General features: G+C 42.9%; 1 protein-coding gene across 1 annotated transcript in view; it reads left to right on the top strand.

Annotated features, from left to right (window-relative positions):
- Window positions 1–19,047, top strand: part of PRKDC (protein kinase, DNA-activated, catalytic subunit) — a 130,811-nt gene that overhangs the window by 27,948 nt on the left and 83,816 nt on the right. Inside the window, exons 24-34 of the mRNA XM_090039934.1 lie at window positions 3,961–4,124; window positions 5,056–5,208; window positions 7,154–7,261; window positions 8,273–8,499; window positions 9,963–10,057; window positions 10,865–10,964; window positions 15,151–15,284; window positions 16,261–16,515; window positions 17,473–17,693; window positions 18,298–18,506; window positions 18,693–18,825. Coding sequence (XP_089896060.1) covers window positions 3,961–4,124; window positions 5,056–5,208; window positions 7,154–7,261; window positions 8,273–8,499; window positions 9,963–10,057; window positions 10,865–10,964; window positions 15,151–15,284; window positions 16,261–16,515; window positions 17,473–17,693; window positions 18,298–18,506; window positions 18,693–18,825 — 1,799 coding nt within the window. The remainder of the gene's footprint in view (window positions 1–3,960; window positions 4,125–5,055; window positions 5,209–7,153; window positions 7,262–8,272; window positions 8,500–9,962; window positions 10,058–10,864; window positions 10,965–15,150; window positions 15,285–16,260; window positions 16,516–17,472; window positions 17,694–18,297; window positions 18,507–18,692; window positions 18,826–19,047) is intronic.

Genomic DNA, 19,047 nt, shown 5'->3' with positions numbered 1-19,047 from the left:
GTTAGGAAAGTTAGACATAAGTCAGCAGAACTGGGTGAACATCTTCTGAGAATGCTGAAGAAGTTGGCCAGAGTCATCACGGGACGTCTGGCAAAACTCTTCCAAAACTTGTGGTGCTTGAGGGAGGTCCTTGAAGACTGGAAAAGGGCCAATATTGTGCTTATCTTCAAGAAGGGAGGAGAGAGGACTGGGGCAACTATAGGCCAATTAGCCTGACTTCTATCCCAGGGAAAATCCTGGAAAAATTCATCAAGGAGTCTGTGTGTGATATGCTTGCAGGAGGTGGGATTCTGAATGACAGCCAGCGTGGCTTTGTTGTGGGTAGGTCTTGTCTTACCAATCTCATCTCCTTCTATGACAAGGTAACTCTCCACCTGGGTAAGAGAGAGGAGGGTGACATTGTATACCAAGACTTCTAAAAAGCCTTTCATCTAGTATCCCATGATGTTCTTATGGGAAAATTGGAGGATTGAGGGCTCAACTGCTAGACAGGTGGGTAGGGACCTGGCTACAGGGTAGGACTCAGAGTTCTAATGAATGGATCTGTGTCGTCTTAGTGAAGGGGTCAGCGGTGTCCCTCACAGGTCTGTGCTTGATCCAGCGTTTCTCAGCATCTTTATCAGTGATTTGAATGTGGGGGTGAAGAGCTCACTGGCCAAGTTGGTGGATGATACCAAGTTATGGGGGAGCATAGTCACGTTTGAAGATAGGCTGCAGATACAGGTGGACCTAGACAGGCAGAACCAGATGAAGTTCAGCACTGAGAAGTGTAAAGTGCTTCATCTGGGGATGACCAATCCCCAACATACTTTCAGGCTTGGTGGCACCAAACTGATTAGGACCAGGACTGAAAGGGACCTACAGGTAGTAATAGACCATTAGGGCTGTGCGAAATTTCAGCAGCCGATTCATTCCAAAGGTGTTTTGGGCTGTTTTAGTGTCCAAAGCACTGAATCTGAAGGATTCAAAACAAGGCTCTAAAACATTTCAGGGCGTTTCAGAGCTGGGCTTGCAGGGAAACAAAAACCAAGAAGGAGGGGAAAGGGTTGGGGAAGGACAGCTCTGATATTGACATCTAGCTCCCTGTTCAATTCCCCAGCTCTCTGATCACTTTCCCCAGCTCTCTGATCATTTCCCTGGTTCTTCTTGGGGGGGCACAGACCCCCCGATCTGCACGTGGGGTTTCAGCAGGCTGCCACTGCAGGGTGGGGCCAGCAGCCCAAGCTGAGCGCTGGGAAGACTGCAGTGCTGCTGCTGGCCCCAGCCTGCAGCAGCAGCCTGCTGAAACCCCGCGCACAGATCTGGGGGCATGTGCCTCTTGGGAAGAGCTGGGGGAATGATCAAAGAATTGGGTTAGCGAACCAAGGGCTGAAGAGCAGAGACCTGTGCTGGGGTCTCCTTGCCTCTGCTGCCCGCCCTGCACAGCCCCATGTCACTGGGGTAGTGTGGGATGGGCAGGGGCTGTGAGGACACCCCAGCAGAGAGTCATGCAGCAGAGACCAGCAGGCTTGCTTGTTGCTCTGTGCTGCTTCCCTTCCCCGTGACCCATTGTGACCAGGGATCAGAGATCCGCATGGGGGTCTTCTCACCTGCATGGAGGGCAGTGGCCCTCCTACTCCCCCAGACATGCCACCCACAGCCCTGTCCTGCTCCCCACTGGGGCCCTGCAGCACCCAGCCCCAAGCCCTCCCCAGCTTGATAGGGCTGTGCGAAGCTTCTCTTGCAGCCCATTTGAAATGGATTCAGCCAAAACAAAACAGGACAGTGATCCAAAACACTGAAATGAATCACTGTCCTCCAAAATGGCCAAATCCGAAACTGAAAACACAGCCATTCACACAGTCCTATAGACCGTACTATGAACATGAGCCGTCAGTGCGGTGTTGTAGCCAGCAGGGCAAACAATACTCTGGCATGCATGAACCGATGCATCCCAAGCAAAACCAAGGAAGTGGTGCTGAGTAAAGCCAAAGAATTGGTAAGACTGCAGCTGGTGTACTGCGTCCAGTTCTGGGTGCTACACTTCTATAAGGATGTGGAAAAGCTTGAGGGAGTCCGGAGAAGAGCCACCCATATGATCAGAGACTTGCAAGGCAAGCCATATGAGGAAAGGCTGAGGGACTTGGGCCTCTTTCAACCTAAAAAAGAGAAGGCTGAGAGGGGACTTGGTAGCAGTTTACCATTATATCTGGGGAATACATCAAGGGCTTGGCGAACAGCTGTTTACCAGGCACCCTTGGGGAAAACCAGGAGTAATGGTCACAAACTCCTGGAAGACCATTTGAGGCTTAACACTAGGAAAAACTTCTTCACATTTAGGGTATCCAGAATGGAATAAACTCCCTCTGCAGGTGGTGCAATTGATTATCCTGGAACTCTTCAAGAGATTTCCCAGTTGTCTTTCCTAGTGCAAGGGGGTTGGACCTGACGATCTTATGAGGTCCCTTCCAGCCCCTAACAGTCTATGAATCTATCTATAGATTGTTCTCATTAAACAAAAAATTATTCTTAAAGTCTGGTTGTATTTTATTCAACTTCTCAGTTCACAAGAACATAACAAAATCTACTATGGAACACTAAAACTTACAGAGACCAAAAATGTAGGAAAAAATTATGTACCGGTTACAGTGGACAGTGAGCTGACAGTGTGCCTTTGTTGCAAAGAAGGCTAACAGTGTACTGGGCTGCAGCAGTAGGAGTGTTGCCAGCAGGTCAATGGAAGTGATAATTCCCTTCTATTCAGCACCAATGAGGCCACAACTGGAGTAGTGTTCAGTTTTTGCCCTTGCCCCTTCCCTACAGAAAAGATGTGGACAAATTGGAAGGAGTCCAGAGGAGGGCAACAAATGATGAAGAGGCTGGGGAGCATGGCTTCTGAGGAGAGGCTGAGGGAACTGGGCTTATTTAGTCTAGAGAAGAGTAGACTGAGAGGGAATTTAATTGCAACCTTCAACTACCTGAAGGGGGTTTCAAAAGAGGATGAAGCCAGACTGTTCTCAGTGATGGCAGATGACAGAACAAGGATCAATGGTCTGAAGTTGCAGCAAGGAAGTTTAGGTTAGATATTAGGAAGAATTTTCTCACTCAGAGGGTGGTAAAACACTGGAACAGGTTACCCAGAGAGGTGGTGCAGTCTCCATCCTTGGAGGTTTTTAAGATCTGGCTAGAAAGCCTTGGCTGGGATGATCTAGTTGGGGTTGGTCTTGCTTTGAGCAGCAGGTTAGATTAGATGACCTCCTGAGATCCCGTCCAACCCTAATCTTCTATGATTCTATTGCCTAATCTTACGCACTTGAAGGCTGTTCTGTTGATTTCAGACAGCTAGTTTTGTTATGTAGAGTTGTACCTTGTAGTCTTTAGAGCAGTGATTGTCAAGATTTTTAGACTCAAGGCACCCTGCAAAAAATGCTGGCTTTTTTAATTTTCTTTCTTTCTTTTTTTTTTTTTACTACAGAAAGATTATAGCACAATTCTGTTGCAGGCAACTCAGATCACAACAGGACAGAATGTTTTTAATCCTACAGATTTCTATGTGAAATTTTTGGTTTATTTTGTAATTCATGTTTGCACACCCTTGATAGGATTTCAGATTTTTGTATTGTTTTTCCCTTTTTTTTGAGGAGTGTTCTGGAACAAGTGTACTTCAGTATGTTCTAAGTTCATAAATTGCTGAGTTTAGGCTGTTGGAATAGGACAGTTGTGCTGTCTTATTAAAAATTGGTAGCAGTTATTTTCTCCACGTTGTGATGGAACCACTTTCTTAGAAAATGAAGCTACCATCATGCTAACAAGTATCTGGTTTGGTAGGTTATGTTTTTCCTATTTGGTCAAGGATCTGTATCCCTATGATGTCAGGCATTTTGCCTGAAAACTTCAGTGCCTGTTAATTTTTATGAATACTCTGGTTAGTTGATTAGGTTAAAGTTTATCTTTGTTTTTGCTCTTTTCCACCTCTACTAGCTGCTTCTGAAGAAGAAATGATGAAGAAATTTGTGTCCTGGGACAGTGAGAAACTCCTGAACTTCGCTGTGCCTTTTGTAGACATGAAGCCAGTTATTTACCTGGATGTATTCTTGCCTCGTGTGACTGAACTTGCTCTCTCTGCTAGTGATCGGCAGACTAAAGTATTGGCATTTTCATGTTTTCAGTTTTATTTAATAGCTATGAGAGAATCCTTACAAAAGGACTCCATTCCTGGTGCAGAAAATCCTGTTTTGGATTAAATCCTAGGTTGTCACTTAATTCACAGAAAAGCTGTTCTATAATCCAGTGGTTTCCAACCTTTTTTTTTTTTTTTCCTTTTTAATACTGCGGACTGGCATGGGAGTGGGATGGGGTGCACAGAGCCAGCTGCTTCCCACCCAGGGCTGCCCCACTGGGACATGACTGCTGGTCGTGAAAGTCGTTCACCTGGGCGGACAGACAGGGAATCTGAGTTGGGGGCTTGTGCCATGACCTGGCAGCCAACCCTTTGTGGTGTGGTACCAGGCTGCTGTCCAGTGATTGGGAACCTTTGCTATAATCCATCCAAAAAAATTATTAATAAACTCCTGAGCTGTACTAGATAGCTATGTCTGTTGAGACCTGAACTTGTAGAGTGTAGATGGAGCTTTCTTGCTAACTTTTTAGTTTTGCATTGTCTAGACTTCTCCCTTAATCTTGTTTTTATTTTTCCCCTATCATTTGCTCCAGTTCAGCAAAACACTTAAGCACATACCCTGTGTACTCTGCTTGTTTGGAGCCATAGGTTTCCGAGAGAGCCCAATCCAGTTTGTCCTAGAGTGTACATTTATGAATGATTTAAATGGTGTTTCTGCAGTTAAATTTTGTTTTAAAAATGTGCACAATTAAATGAGTTAGTGACTTCAGATGGAAGTTTGGACAGAATGTATCTGAATTATTCTAGGTATATGGGTCAATGCAGTATGGCTCAAAATGAATGCATTGGTATTTATAAACTGGAAGAATTCCAGCACCACTTTGCTGGCGCTTCATCATTTTTCTGTGTCAGTATCCAATATACAACTAAAATGGATGCTTAAACCTTTATTTCAGGTTGCAGCATGTGAACTCTTACATGGCTTAGTTATGTTCATGTTGGGGAAAGCGTCTCAAATGCCAGAAGGACGTCAAGGTTCCTCACCCATGTATCGGCTCTATAAGCGAACATTTCCTGTATTGCTTTGTCTTGCCTGTGATGTAGACCAGGTAAACAGATGCGTGTATTTTGGGGGCTTCCTGGTAAAACACTCGAATACTGATTTGTTGGAATCTTGATCAGCTAACAGAAGTATAGTTAAGGCAGCAGTCTTCTATAGTTTAATTCACTGCAAAAGCTTTTCAGAGTATAAGTTGCATTTTGGGGGAAGTTGGTCGTTTTGTATTCCAACAACCTCATCCAGAGGAAAATACTTGAATTTATGACCATTGGTGCCTGGAAATTAAAAAAATTTACATGCAGTTCTAGTATATTGTATCCAAACAATTCAAAATGTACAAAGTTTTATATACGCAGAAAAGTAGGAAAGTATATTTACCTTCAGTTTTCCAGTTTTAAAACTTAATATATGCATGTGCACAGAACTGTGGAACCAAATGTTTCATCCTATCGAAAAAGCTGTAAATTGTTTTTTCAAGAAATTGGATTTTCCCACCTCCAAGCTTAGTTTCTTTTTGAGTACACCAAAATGTAAAGAACAGAAATAAGCGTTAAAAAATTGTTGGGGTAAGTGGGTTCTATTCCATTGGACTCGGCAGTTGTATATTGTCTCTAGTGGGTTATGGAATAGAGAAAGATCCCACACAATCTACTGATTCATTTGATGCACTGGCTGGGGGAGTGTTTGATTGATTGCATGATTTCACAATGATTTTACACTTAATTCATACAACACAATTTTATTTTAAAATTCCTTGCTACGCATATAACACTGCTTAGCTTTAAGAAAAACCACAAACATTAAAAACACAGTAAATACATATTAGAAACAATGCTCCAAATGCACTTCCTTCCCAAACAATGCTATAAGAATTAATATTACAAAAACAACTACAATTACAAGTAAAGGTTAAATTGGAATCACTACTATTGTTTCTCATGGTATACTTACAATCCTAGAATTCCGAGAAACCAAATCCCCAAGGATACTTTTGTTCTTTAGTTATGGTTTTAGGGTTGGTCTCAGCAGTGATAGGAACAAGTCCCCTTCCTTCGGTCCCACTCGGGCGCTCCACGGCTTCAGTGCGAACGGGAGTTGTTGTTCACGGAGAGGGTGGTTCAGGTGATCAGTCTGATCCAGCCTACACTTGCGATTCTTCCTTCAGTGTTCTGCAAGTGAGGTTACCTCCAAACTGGGACTGTAGGTTACAGTTTTTATTGGGCAAGTTGCCGTCTTGGGCCCCTCCTACCCAAACCTGTCACTACTCCCAAATTTGGGCTCAGATTTTTTACCCGACAGATTCCTTTACTGGGTGTTTGGGAAATTTTTCACATCACTGCTGTGACCTCTTGCCAACCCCTTTCCAAAAGTCCCTAGGTTTCAATCTCTTGGAATGTTTACCTAAGTGTTGCTTTAAGGTTAACTTTGTTAAAGGCCTCTAGAGAGAATTCAAAAACCAAGACATTCAGCACGTTGGCTGCAAGGCCTCTAAAGATAAAATTCAGAATCAAGACATTTACCACGTAGGCAAAAACAAGCAATGACCCTAGATAAAAAGATGAACCTTGCCTTTTTTTTTTCTAAACTGGCTAATGGGTATTTATTACAAGCATTCAAACTATTACATTCAATATGACATATGCCAGCAAAAGTTTTCATTTTGCACAGGTTTTGTTCATATGGGATCCTCTAGTTTTGAAATTTTGTCTGCTTGATCTCAAAATAAACTTTTTGAAATTCAAAATTTAATAGGAAGCAGCTTTACTGTGCTGCATGTGATTGTGAAATAAATAAATTAATTCTGCCATGCCATTATTAGAATGCATCTTTTCATTTTCAGTGCTGGGTATGTAATATAAAATTGCTAACTGCTCAGTTTAGCTTGCTTAACAAGTTTGTTTTGGGCTTTGCTTCATTTTTGCCATTGTTAAATGAATGCCTGAGAATAAAATATGTTTAATCTATTGGGAGTTGTTTGTGTTTTATCTCCTCAGGTGACAAGACAGTTATATGAACCTTTAGTCATGCAACTTATTCACTGGTTCACCAACAACAAAAAGTTTGAAAGTCAAGATACAGTGGCATTGTTGGAAGCTATTTTGGTAGGCAGTTTCTCTATTTTTTTCATCCTGTATGATCTTGAAAAGTAAAATAATATCAGCTAAAGGAACAATAAAAGCATGCCCATAATTTATATAAAATGGAGGCATATAAAAAATATGCAAGCCATCTTATTTGCTGCTGCTTTAAATTCTGGTAATGGACTCCATACTCTAATGGATCCCGAATCTATTTTTTTTATTGATGGTATGTAAAGGTCAGCATCTTAAGAATATACGTTAACTGAATTTTTAACCTTGAAAGAACTTAAAGCATTTTATAATCAGCATGTACAAGAAAGTTCTGAACAGAAATTATACATCCTATTTGTAAATCCTTTTCTGCTGATGTTAGGCAAAAGCTTTAACTTCCAAAAAGGGGTTTGCTTTATTCTGATTAAATTACTTTTGTCATAGAAGTATAATCAATTTGTGCTGTGGTTCCCAATCTCTTGGCTCCACAGGCCAGATAACTGGTGTGGGGCCAGTCTGCAAGCCAGACTGGGCCCTGCATGGCAGGACTGAACTTGTCTCTCCTGTGTCTGGAAATTTGACAGTTAGGGTGCCACAGCTAGCTACTACTGCTTCCCTGCCACCACATTTTTGGATCCATGGGGAGCTTTGTGTTCTATAATATAACATGACTCTGTGTGCCAGATTTTGCCCATGGACTGGAGGTTGAACATTATTTGTTTGGTGGATCTTAGAATACTTTTGAAAAAAGGTGAGTGTTTCAGTTTTACAGAGGGGAGGAGCTGAGTTGCAGGAAGGTGAAAAGAGTCTTCAGGTTCTCAGTGCTCTGTCAGTTAGGCAACAATCCCCCTCTTGTTCCCATGCAATACAGACTTTGAAATTCTATGCCCAGCAGATTTAAGAGGACTTTTAAAATATGCAATAGTATTGTACTTCTGCTGCAAAGTATCTTGAATGTTTTCTGTTTGGCTTCAGTGTTTTTATAAAATATTGGATTGTTATTGTTTATTTATAGTGCAGCAATCTGTATTTTAAATTTAGGATGGGATAGTGGATCCTGTTGACAGCACTTTACGAGATTTCTGTGGTCAGTGCATTCGAGAATTTCTGAAGTGGTCCATTAAACAGACAACACCACAGCAGCAAGAGAAAAGTCCAGTGAATACCAAATCTCTCTTCAAGCGACTCTACAGCCTTGCTCTTCACCCAAATGCGTTCAAGAGATTGGGAGCAGCACTTGCTTTTAACAACATTTATAGAGAATTTAGGTGAGTTGGTGGTACTTGAACAGCAACTAAACAGATCTGATTAAAATATGACTATAACAAAGTACGTAAACATGTTGAAAGTAGAACCCAGGTGGATCTTGATTGACAGGTGGTGGTTTATTCCATCCATTCATATGCAAAGAAACTAGGTTTTAGATTCTGTTCAGATTCTTTATAGTGGTTTGGATTCACTCCAGAAATGAAGAGTGTAAATAGTTGGGCTGTATGTGAGTGGAAAACAGGGAGACTGAAGGGGCCAGATTCCATCAAAGGATAAAATAAATATGACAAGCTCTTATTTAGTCAGACAAGGTTCTTTGGGTGAACCTGGTATCTTTTAAACCGACTTAAATCGTTGGAAAACAATTATCAAACAAGCGTTTGGGTTCAAAAACCCTTCGTCAGGCTAAGGAAGTTTCTGCAGGTGGTGTGGATGGAATGAAAAGTAAAGAAGCCAGAGGCTGGTCTGGTATGCCTACAAGACAGGTAGTCAGTGAAAATGCAGATTGAGGAGTCAATGGGTGAGAGACAGGTTGGCAGGGGTGAGGGGGTGAATAGTGGAGAGATACTTGGGCAGTCAGATGTCAGGCAGGTTATAATGTGTCATAAATCCAATGTCTGTATTTAGTCCATGATTTTTAGTATCCAGGAGGTTGATGAAGTACAGTTCATAGGCTCGTCTCTGGGAAGTGTTTTGTGAGGGTTTTTTTGAGGATCAGGACTGAGAGATTGGAGAGAGAGTGGTTTTCTTGTGAGAAACGTGCCCCCACAGGTAATTGGGTATTCCTGCCGTTGATAGATTTCCGGTGTGCATTAATTCTGGTGTGCAGTTGTTGTTTGGTCTCTCCTATGTATTTTCCATCAGGGCATTTGGTGCATTGGATGAGATGTATTACATTTCTGGAGGTGCAGCTGTAAGATCCAGGAATGCTGATGGCTCTGTTGTGGGGTGTAGTAATTGTGGGGTGGTGGAGATGTGTTGGCAGGTTTTGCATTTCTTGTCATGGCATGGTCTGGATCCATTTGGCGTGTTCTAAGCTGTGGAAATTTTGCTTCTTGTGATGAGGTTAGCGAGGTTCGGGCTTGTTTGAAGGCTAGGATGGGTGGCTCTGGGAAGATCTTTTTAAGAGTAGGGTCTCTTTCTAGTATGGGTTGCAATTGTTTGAGGATTTTCCGTATGTCCTTAGACCGACATGGCTACAACCTACACCCCTGTAAGCTCTTATTTATGCATTTAGTTTCAAAGTGGTGGACAGCTGATCTTTGTTTTGGCAGTTGAGGACCAACATTTTATGCTGCGTTTAGGAGGGCTTTTCGTTGTAGTTGTTTGTCATCTTTGTTACTTTCAGAGAAGCTTTTACTCCTTTAATTTTTATATTTTGTATTAGAGTTTGATATTCAGTTGTTCTTTTTTGCTCCCATTCATGTTTTTTACCAAATGCACTTTATTTTTCTTCCTATAGGGAAGAAAATTCCTTGGTGGAGCAGTTTGCATTTGAAGCATTAGTTGTATTTATTGAAAGCCTGGCCTTAACCCATACAGATGAGAAATCACTAGGTGAGTTGTTCTAATTTATTATGAAAAGGAATGAATAGAAATATATTTGAATCTTATAAACAGAGTGTATAATGAAATACACTCAGGAAACTAAACCAGAGATCTGCCATTGCAGGGAAAATAAGATGCTACTCATCTCAAAGAATGAATTCTTTTCTTTAATCTGTGTTCCTTGGTAATTTGGGTTTTCTGGTTTATTGGCATTTCTGTGCAGTCTTCACATGCCATAAATTTAGCTGATGCTTTTCTGTTTGTCAGGTAAAGTTGGGGTTTTCAAGTACTGTACAATAATATTTAATGCTCTGGATGGTTCTGATGTGGATGTCCTGGACCAATATCTACACTATTTAGAAATGAAATTCAGTATATTTTGAGCATAGAATACTGTCAGTCAACAGACTTGAAACTCAAAAAATATTTCTCTTGCCATCTTTATCGCATCAACAGTCTTTATTGCAGAGTTATATGAAAAATTTGCAACTTCCTCCTCGGTATTGGATGCTAATTCTTTGTCAGTAACATTATATTTTAACCATTATTACATGATAAAAAGTTTTAGTGTTACAAATTTTGGATTGGCTGCTTTTTGAGGAAATGTCCCCTAAGGAAAACAAACTCCTCTTGTTGGAGTTGCTACAGGTGGTAGATACAGCCCCAAAATTATATGTTTTTTTACAGTGGAAACAGTTTGCTAAAGACGAGTTTATGCTGAAGCATGTCATCCACACATGGAATTCTTCTTGTATATATTTATACATTAATTAGATAAGGATTGGATTCAGTGATGGATTTTCTCTTTTATAATAGGTACAACTCAGCAGTGCTGTGATGCCATTGACCACCTGAAGCGCATAATTAAGCACAAAGCACCTTCCCTAAACAAGGCAGAAAAACGGCGGTTACCACGGTAAGTAACCTGAGAAATTTTTAGGTTGCCAGATGCTACACCTCAGTTCACAGTACACTAAAAAAATGGTGTTGGTTTGTTGCTCTGGCCCAGATTATGCAACATTGTTTTGTAGCAGAACTCTTGACAGCACACTGAGTTCCCTGGTGGTGGCAAGAGTAATTTTTGTTTGCAGAGTAGTGCTGCCTCTGTGAGCAACAGGTTTCCAGTGCCACAGGAATGGGACCAGAAAGCTTGTGTAGACAAGTCTGAGCTTCTGCCCATATCTTCTGCCCCTTTAGCAACTGATGCCCCCTCAAGGGTGTGCTGCATGTCCTGCTGGCATAACTGTTGAGAAGCTGCATGGATGGGGACTTGTTCTGGCTTCCCTGTATTGTTGGCTGTCTGCTGGCAGATGCATGCAGACACTTAGCTTTGTGAGTTCTACTGATCCACAACTCTATCGCCTACATACCTGATGAGAAACTTGTGAATTGTCCCTTGAATGTCTGATTAGAATAGTTGAATGTGATGATGCTTAATCAGGTTTTATTAGTCTAAGTCTATCCCTGATTTTTGAGCAAAACAGGCTGGAGAGACAGAGCACTCTAACTCTGGAGGTACTGGGAAGAGAGCGTAATTTACCCTGCAGGAATCTTTGGGGCCATTTTGAAGATGATTTAAAAGACCTTGGAGGGAACTATCCCAGACGTTTTTAGGCACAAATAAATGTCTTACGAAGCATAGGAAAAAATTAATGCAGAATTCTTAGTACTGTTGAAGAGGCTTGGAAAATGTCCTTTTCCCCTAAGGAAGTGGGCAAGTGGAGTGTGAAGGTTGGCATCAGTGGTTAGGTAGATGGGTTACATGCTCATAGATCAGTTAACTAGTGGGATTAAGAGTTATGCTGCTTACTGTTTAAGATGTATTCTATGCTTTAATTTTTTGCATTTGAAGGGAGGAAAGGCAGCTGAATCTTGATGTTATAGCAATTGAAATGGTCATCACAAATCAAATTAGTTGAGGGCAGTAAGAAGTCCAGCTTACACCTCTATAAAAGTGCGTAGTGTTAAGTGGGTTTGGCCTATCCAGCTATAGTTTCATAGTTTCTAGGGTCGGAAGGGGCCTGAGCAGATCATCTAGTCAGACTCCCTGCCATGGCAGGAAAGAATACTGGGGTCAAACGACCCCAGCAAGATGTTCATCTAACCTCCTCTTAAAGACCCCCAGGGTAGGAGCCTGCACCACTTCTCTTGGAAGCTGGTTCCAGACCCTAGCCGCCCTGACCGTGAAGTAGTGCCTCCTGATATCTAACCTAAACCTACCCTCTGCCAGCTTGTGACCGTTATTCCTGGTCACTCCTGGCGGTGCTCGGGGGAGCAGGGACTCCCCCAATGCCTGCTGATCCCCCCCCGACTAGTTTATAACAGGCCACAAGATCCCCCCTCAGCCTTCTCTTTTGGAGGCTGAACAGGTTCAGGTCCCATAGCCTCTCCTCATAGGGCCTGCCCTGCTGTCCCCTGATCATACGAGTGGCCCTCCTCTGGACCCTCTCCATGCTGTCGACATCCCTCTTGAAGTGTGGCACCCAGAACTGGACGCAATACTCCAGCTGCGGCCTGACCAGTGCCGCATAGAGGGGGCGGATCACCTCTTTGGACCTGCTTGAGATGCATCTGTGGATGCATGCCAAGGTGCGGTTGGCCTTCCTAACTGCCTCCCCACACTGCCAGCCCATGTTCGTCTTGGAGTCAGTGATGACCCCAGATCCCTTTCCGCCTCCGTGCTGACAAGAGGGGAGTTCCCTAACCTGTAGGTATGGTGCTGGTTGTTCCTCCCGAGGTGCATCACCTTGCACTTGTCTGTGTTGAAACCCATCCTATTCTCATCTGCCCACCCTTGTAACCTGTCTAGGTCTGATTGTAGCCTGTTGCATCCTTCCAATGTGCCCACGTCCTCCCACATCTTAGTGTCATCAGCAAATTTGAACAGGGTGCTTTTTACCCCCTCATCCAAATCACTGATGAAGATGTTGAACAGTGCGGGCCCGAGGACCAAGCCCTGCGGAACCCCACTGCCCACGTCCTTCCAGGTTGAGAAGGACCCATCCACTACCACCGTCTGGGTGCGGCCCACCAGCCAGTTGGCGACCCATTTGACTGTGTGGGTGTCTGCACCACAGCCCCCTAGTTTCTTAATGAGAACGGGGTGAGAGACAGTGTCAAAAGCCTTCCGGAAGTCCAGGAAGACTATGTCCGCTGCTACCCCTGCATCTAATGATCTGGTGATCTGATCGTAAAAGGCCACCAGGTTGGTCTGACAGGACCTGCCACTGATGAACCCATGTTGGTTGCCCCAAGCATGCAGTCCCCTGCTGGCCCCTCCTGGATGTGTGCCAGCATAATTTTCTCGAACAGCTTGCCGAGGATCGAGGTAAGACTAACTGGCCTATAGTTTCCTGGGTCCTCCTTCCTGCCTTTTTTGAAGATGGAGACCACGTTGGCCCTCTTCCAGTCCTCCAGTACCTCACCAGAGCACCAGGAGTGCTCGTAAAGTTGTGCCAGAGGACTTGCAATGACCTCGGCCAGTTCCTTTAGAACTCTAGGGTGGAGATCATCCGGGCTGGCTGACTTGAATATGTCCAAGCCCTCCAGAAGCTCCCTAACTAAATCCTCGCTAACCCGTGGCCCAGGTGTGCCTCCCCCGGGGCCCGAGGGGGGCCCAGCAGGGAGGTGGCTGTTCTGGTCCCTACTTAAGAAGACGGAGGCAAAGAAATCATTAAACATGTTAGCTTTGCCATCTGGTGTGACGACCAAGTTTCTCGTGGCATCCTGCAAGGGCCCCATATTACCCGGGACCTTCTTTTTACCCCCTACATATTTAAAAAAAGACTTCTTATTGTCCTTAATCTGGGAAGCTAGCCCCAGTTCCATCTCTGCCTTGGCCTTCCTAACTACCCCCCTACATCCCCGAGCAACTACAGAATAGTCCTCCCTGGTGATGACCCCTTCTTTCTATTAGGTGTAAGCCTCCTTTTTAGCTAGGAGACATTCCCGGATGCTTTTGGTGAGCCACGGAGGCTTGTGAGCTCTCCTGCTCCCTTTGATCCTCGTTGGGATTACCTTCCTTTGGGCTTGGAGGATCGTCTCCTTAAGGAGCGACCACTGTCCTTGGACACCTGGCTCCCCTCCCCTCCGGGACCTCAGTGCTTCTCCAACTATCCTTCTTAGCTCGTTGAAGTCTGCCCTCCCAAAGTCTAGGGCCGCTGCCTTACTGCATGCCTTTGCCACCTTGCGCTGGATGGTGAATTCCAGCAGGCGATGATCGCTGTCGCCCAAGTGGTCGAGCACCCTCAGCCCCCTCACCAGGTCATCACCTGTGGTCAGCACTAGGTCCAACAAGGCGTCCCCCCTGGTGGGGCTGTGCACCTCCTGGGTTAGATGGAGGTCCCTACGTGAGCGTTCAGACCTGGCTGACTGTTCTTCCCAGCAGATGTCTGGGAAGTTCAGGTCCCTCATGACTACCACATCCTTAGCCTTCACTACCTCTGTGAGCTGACCCAAGAATTCCTGGTCAAGCTCTTCTCCCTGGTTGGGAGGTCTGTAGTAGACTCCCACCGTTAAGTCCCTTTCCCTTCGACTGCCTTGTACTCTAACCCAAAGCACTTCAGAGTGCCCCTCCTCTGACTCCTTGCTAATTAACGAGGATGTGTATTCCTCCTTAATATAGAGTGCCACGCCCCCACCTCTCTTTCCTATCCTGTCCTTCCTGTACAGCCTATAGCCCTTGGCATTGACCGCCCAATCGTGTTTTGTCCCACCACGTTTCCGTAATTCCCACTACATCCGGACTGGTGTCAGCCAGCAGGAGGGTGAGTTCCTCCTGCTTGTTGCCCATACTACGAGCGTTTGTGTAGAGGCATTTGAGGCCTCCTGTGGGTGTGTGTACTGACCCCCTAGTCCCAGCGTTACCCTGGCCCCTCTCTCTTACCTGTTTGTTCGCTTTGCTCGCTGGTCTGGGCTGGGCCATCTCTGCTCCCTTCTCTGTCTTCCCTGAGGTAGTAGAAAGGACAGTTGGAATCATTCATGGGACATTACAGTTTACAAGTGGACCAAAATGGTCTTATTAACATGATGGTACTATGGTGTTGTCTAAAACAAAAGCCCATGCATAATACCAGTAAAGACTGTGTGGTGTTTTTGCACAGAGGATTTCAACCTGCAGAATCACTGTGCCTGTTGGACATTGTCATGTGGTTGATGATGCAGTGTGGACGACCTCAGACCGAGTGCCGACATAAATCCATGGAGCTCTTTTATGAGTTTGTTCCTCTTTTACCAGGTACTGAGGATCATGTTTAATGCAGCTCTAGTCTGCTGTTTCACAAATATCTCTATGCATGCCTGCTCAATTTTGCAGAGTACAGTAGTTTACATTTTATTAAAAGAAAACTTTTTGTAGTCATGGTTGAGCAGCTGCTAGTATTCAGTATAAATGATGTGGCTCCTTCTTATAACGTAGGCTTCCTCACATTGCTCTGCTAATGTGTCTCTGCTCCGACTTGTAAGATGCACTTTTAGGTATAAAGTGGCTCTGGAGAAAGTGGCTGTGAGAGCATACTTTTCTGAGACAGAGCTGTTCATAAACTGTCTCTTCCCATTTGTCTGATATAAGTGGCACAGAGAAGTAGGACTGGAAGCATGGCTAGGCCCAATACAGTAGTCGGGTAATAAAAGCAACAAACTGAATATGTTTTCTTATGTTGATCATCAGGGATCCTAGTTTTCTACAGGGAAAAAAGCAGAAAATCTTCATTTTAAAAAACACAAAAATCCATGTTTTTCTGTGACTTACAGAAAAACACAGCAGCATCCTGTGGTGAGCAGTACCATTTTGCACTCTTTTTTTTCTACTGTGCTTTTTTCCTCTTGGCCAATAAGCATCACCCCCCAGCCCCTCAACTGGTGAGCCAAGAGGCAAAAATAAGAGCAGAAAAGGTGCTTCTTGCTCTGCTAGGTTGTGGAAAAACAGATTTTTGCGGTTTTCTGCGGTGAACAGAAAACTCAGATCCCTGTTGATCTCATACTAAGATTCGTAATACATATGATAATGTTGGAGAAATCTTGTATATATAAAAACACATGTATGTGTACATAGGCTTTCTTGCACCACTCTTAATATGCTAATTGTGTATTTGTGTGTGATGTATATGGCTGGATCTGTGTGTATGTATGTGCAGGTGCACACATGTCTGGATCCAGCTGTACATTTTCTTGGAGAACTTCTAATTTCCCTTACTACTTTTTTTGTTTGTTAGGAAATAAGTCCCCGTCTTCTTGGCTGGGTGATGTTCTAAAAAAACAAGACAGCTCTTTCCTTATTAACAAATTTGAAGGAGGTGGCAATCGGGATGACAATCTGTGTGGGATCCTTTCCCACCCAACTCTCCATCACCTTCAGGAGCCCTTTAGTGTGCGGGCTGTCGTGCAGTGGATGGATATGTTTTTAGCAGCTTTGGACTGCTACAATACGTTCATTGAGCAGAGAATGTTCAAACCTGAAAATATACTAGGTAAGTGATTCTGACTACCGTTAAATTATTACTTAAATCCATATGATGATGGGTTTGTAGTTTAGGCTAGACTTTTTCTTGAGCACAGGTAGATATACAAGCTCCTAACCAGTTTGGCAACAGGGAGGCAACATGGTTTTTTTTTAATTTAGTAGGCAAGAGTGATACCTCCTATTTACTTCTCATTTTTAGAAGTGTTTTCTTGTATTTATAAAACGATTCATTCAAGGGGTTTGGACATGACTCCTTCCAAAGCCCTTTCCTATTGTCGTTTATTGGCTAGAAGTGCTTACTAACATGCAGTGTGAGGATTGCCTTCTCTCCCCACTGCCAGCCCAGTGATTTGAATGTGTTACTTTTTTCTAATGTTTTCAGCAGCATCCAGTCTGAAGATCTCAGCAGCCATCATTCTGGTCATGTATGAAGCCCTGTTGTATATCGCTATTAGACACTGAGTCTGTATCCAGAAAGAGTTATTTTCATTTCTAAACAAGGCTTCTACAGTAGTAGAATGTGTAAGTGCAATTAGACAGCCATTTGTATAGGATTCAGTGCTTGTTTAAAAAAACCGTGTGTAAGGAGGTTAAGTTTTTGTTGTTATTAGAACTGTACAATGAGCAGGTCATTGAGGGCCTGATTGTTCAGATGTGAATTTGCCTTACTTCCATGTAGTTATAAATACCTGATGTGTGGGTCCAGGTACTTAATATATACGCACAAAGAATACAAAGTTGTATGAAATTCTATCCTTAATGTTACAAATTTAATTGGCATATCACTTGTTTAATAATAACATCTAAAGATTGGAACACTTTGAGTCTTAACATCCAACAGGGATTTATGGCACAAGGTACTCTCAAGAATGACCCACTTCTCCAGGCTAGTTTTGAGCCATGTGAGCATAGAATGTTGTGTTAAATTTAAGAGTTTAATTTAATGTGGCGTAATTCTTTCTAGGTACAAATTCTTCATTCTTGAGAGCTGTGGAGTTCTTCCTTGAAACTATTGCATTACATGATATACATGCAGCGGAACAGTGCTTTTACATTGAGTCAAAAGACAACGTGTTCAGTCCACAAGAAAGAGAAGAGTACAATTACAGCAAATGTACAATTGTAGTCAGAATTATCGGGTTTGTCAGCATGATCCTGGAGACCTGTCAACAAGATTTCTGGAAGGTAGGTGCTGGACTAGCAGCTCTTAGAAGCTGCTCTCTTCAGTTCATTAAAACTGTTATTTAAAGTTGGTGTTTCAGCTTCAGTGAGTGAGGTCTAAGGCATTTCCCTAGTGAAGAGGACAGGCTTATTACTAGCCTGGAGAAGTGGGTCATTCTTGGCAGCATCTTGTTAAGGGATTAATTAATCCAGTAATCCCTGTTGGATGTTAAAACTCACAGTGTTCTCATATTTAGACATAATTGTTGCAGTAAGTATAAAAAAGCCATATGGGTGATGAAGTTATAATTAAGAATAATATCCACTCCATGTGTCTGCCTTTTAGAATCTGAAATAGAGGGTATGTGAATACAAATACCTGACCTGTGGAACGGAGTGCAAATAGATATGCTGTTGCACAGTTCTGTCTTTAAGAATTAAGCATTTAATTGCTGTAGTGGTGAGATTCACTAATAGTATTTTGAAATGAGTTATTTGGAGTTAGAACTCAAATCAATTAATCATCCATATTTTGCTTTATTTCAGACACAACAAATATAGGGGAAAAGTGCAAATTGGTTTATTTTTTTAAAATAAAACTTGTCTGCATTTTACTTTTTGACTCTAGCTGCTTGAGAAGGAATTGCTTAATTTGAATCTGATAGAACTCCTAGTGGTGACAGTGTGTGATCCATCAGCTGTGGGCTTTAACGCAGCTGACGTTCAAGTCATGAAAAATCTCCCAGATAATACAGTGAGACTCATGAAAGCTTTGGCGAAATCTCCCTATAAAGCTTCTTTGGAGCTAAGCGTAAAGAAAAGAATAACATTGCACAGGTAGGAACTCTTTGATAACCATAATGATTATTAATAAATGTTGGAACTAACACAGCTCATAGTGACTGTGGAGTGAGTACAGTTTCCAGTGTACTTTTATAGGATGATGTATTTTATTTTCATGCTATGTCAATGTACTAATAAAAGCACAAGAAATAAAAAATATATATATATTTTCCTTGTCAGCATTCAGGAACTTTGTTCGGTTGATCTGTATGATCCAGATGCTCGTTTTGATCGTGTTAGAATTAGCTCCATCCTATCTGCATGCAAACAGCTCCACAAGGCTGGAGTGCTTCATTCTGTGCTGCAGTCTCAGGTAATTATTATTTTCTTATATGGTGAACACTTCCTTTTCTACAGCTAAGCTTAAAAAAAATAAAGGTCATGTGAAATAGATCAGTGAATAGTATTGCCCTTTTACAGGTGAGGAGACTGGCAGAGAGGGGAGCAGTGGTGAGGAGTTGGTGCTGTCAGTGAGATCAGAACTCTTGTATTGCTCATGTTCCCTTATACTAATGCTTTACATCATACTCTACAA

Source organism: Crocodylus siamensis, chromosome 3 (assembly GCF_052110815.1).
Source record: "Crocodylus siamensis isolate JL-2025a chromosome 3, ASM5211081v1, whole genome shotgun sequence".
Lineage (NCBI taxonomy): Eukaryota > Metazoa > Chordata > Crocodylia > Crocodylidae > Crocodylus > Crocodylus siamensis.
Note: the sequence above shows the minus strand (reverse complement) of the source record. Positions and strands in the feature narration are given on the sequence as shown.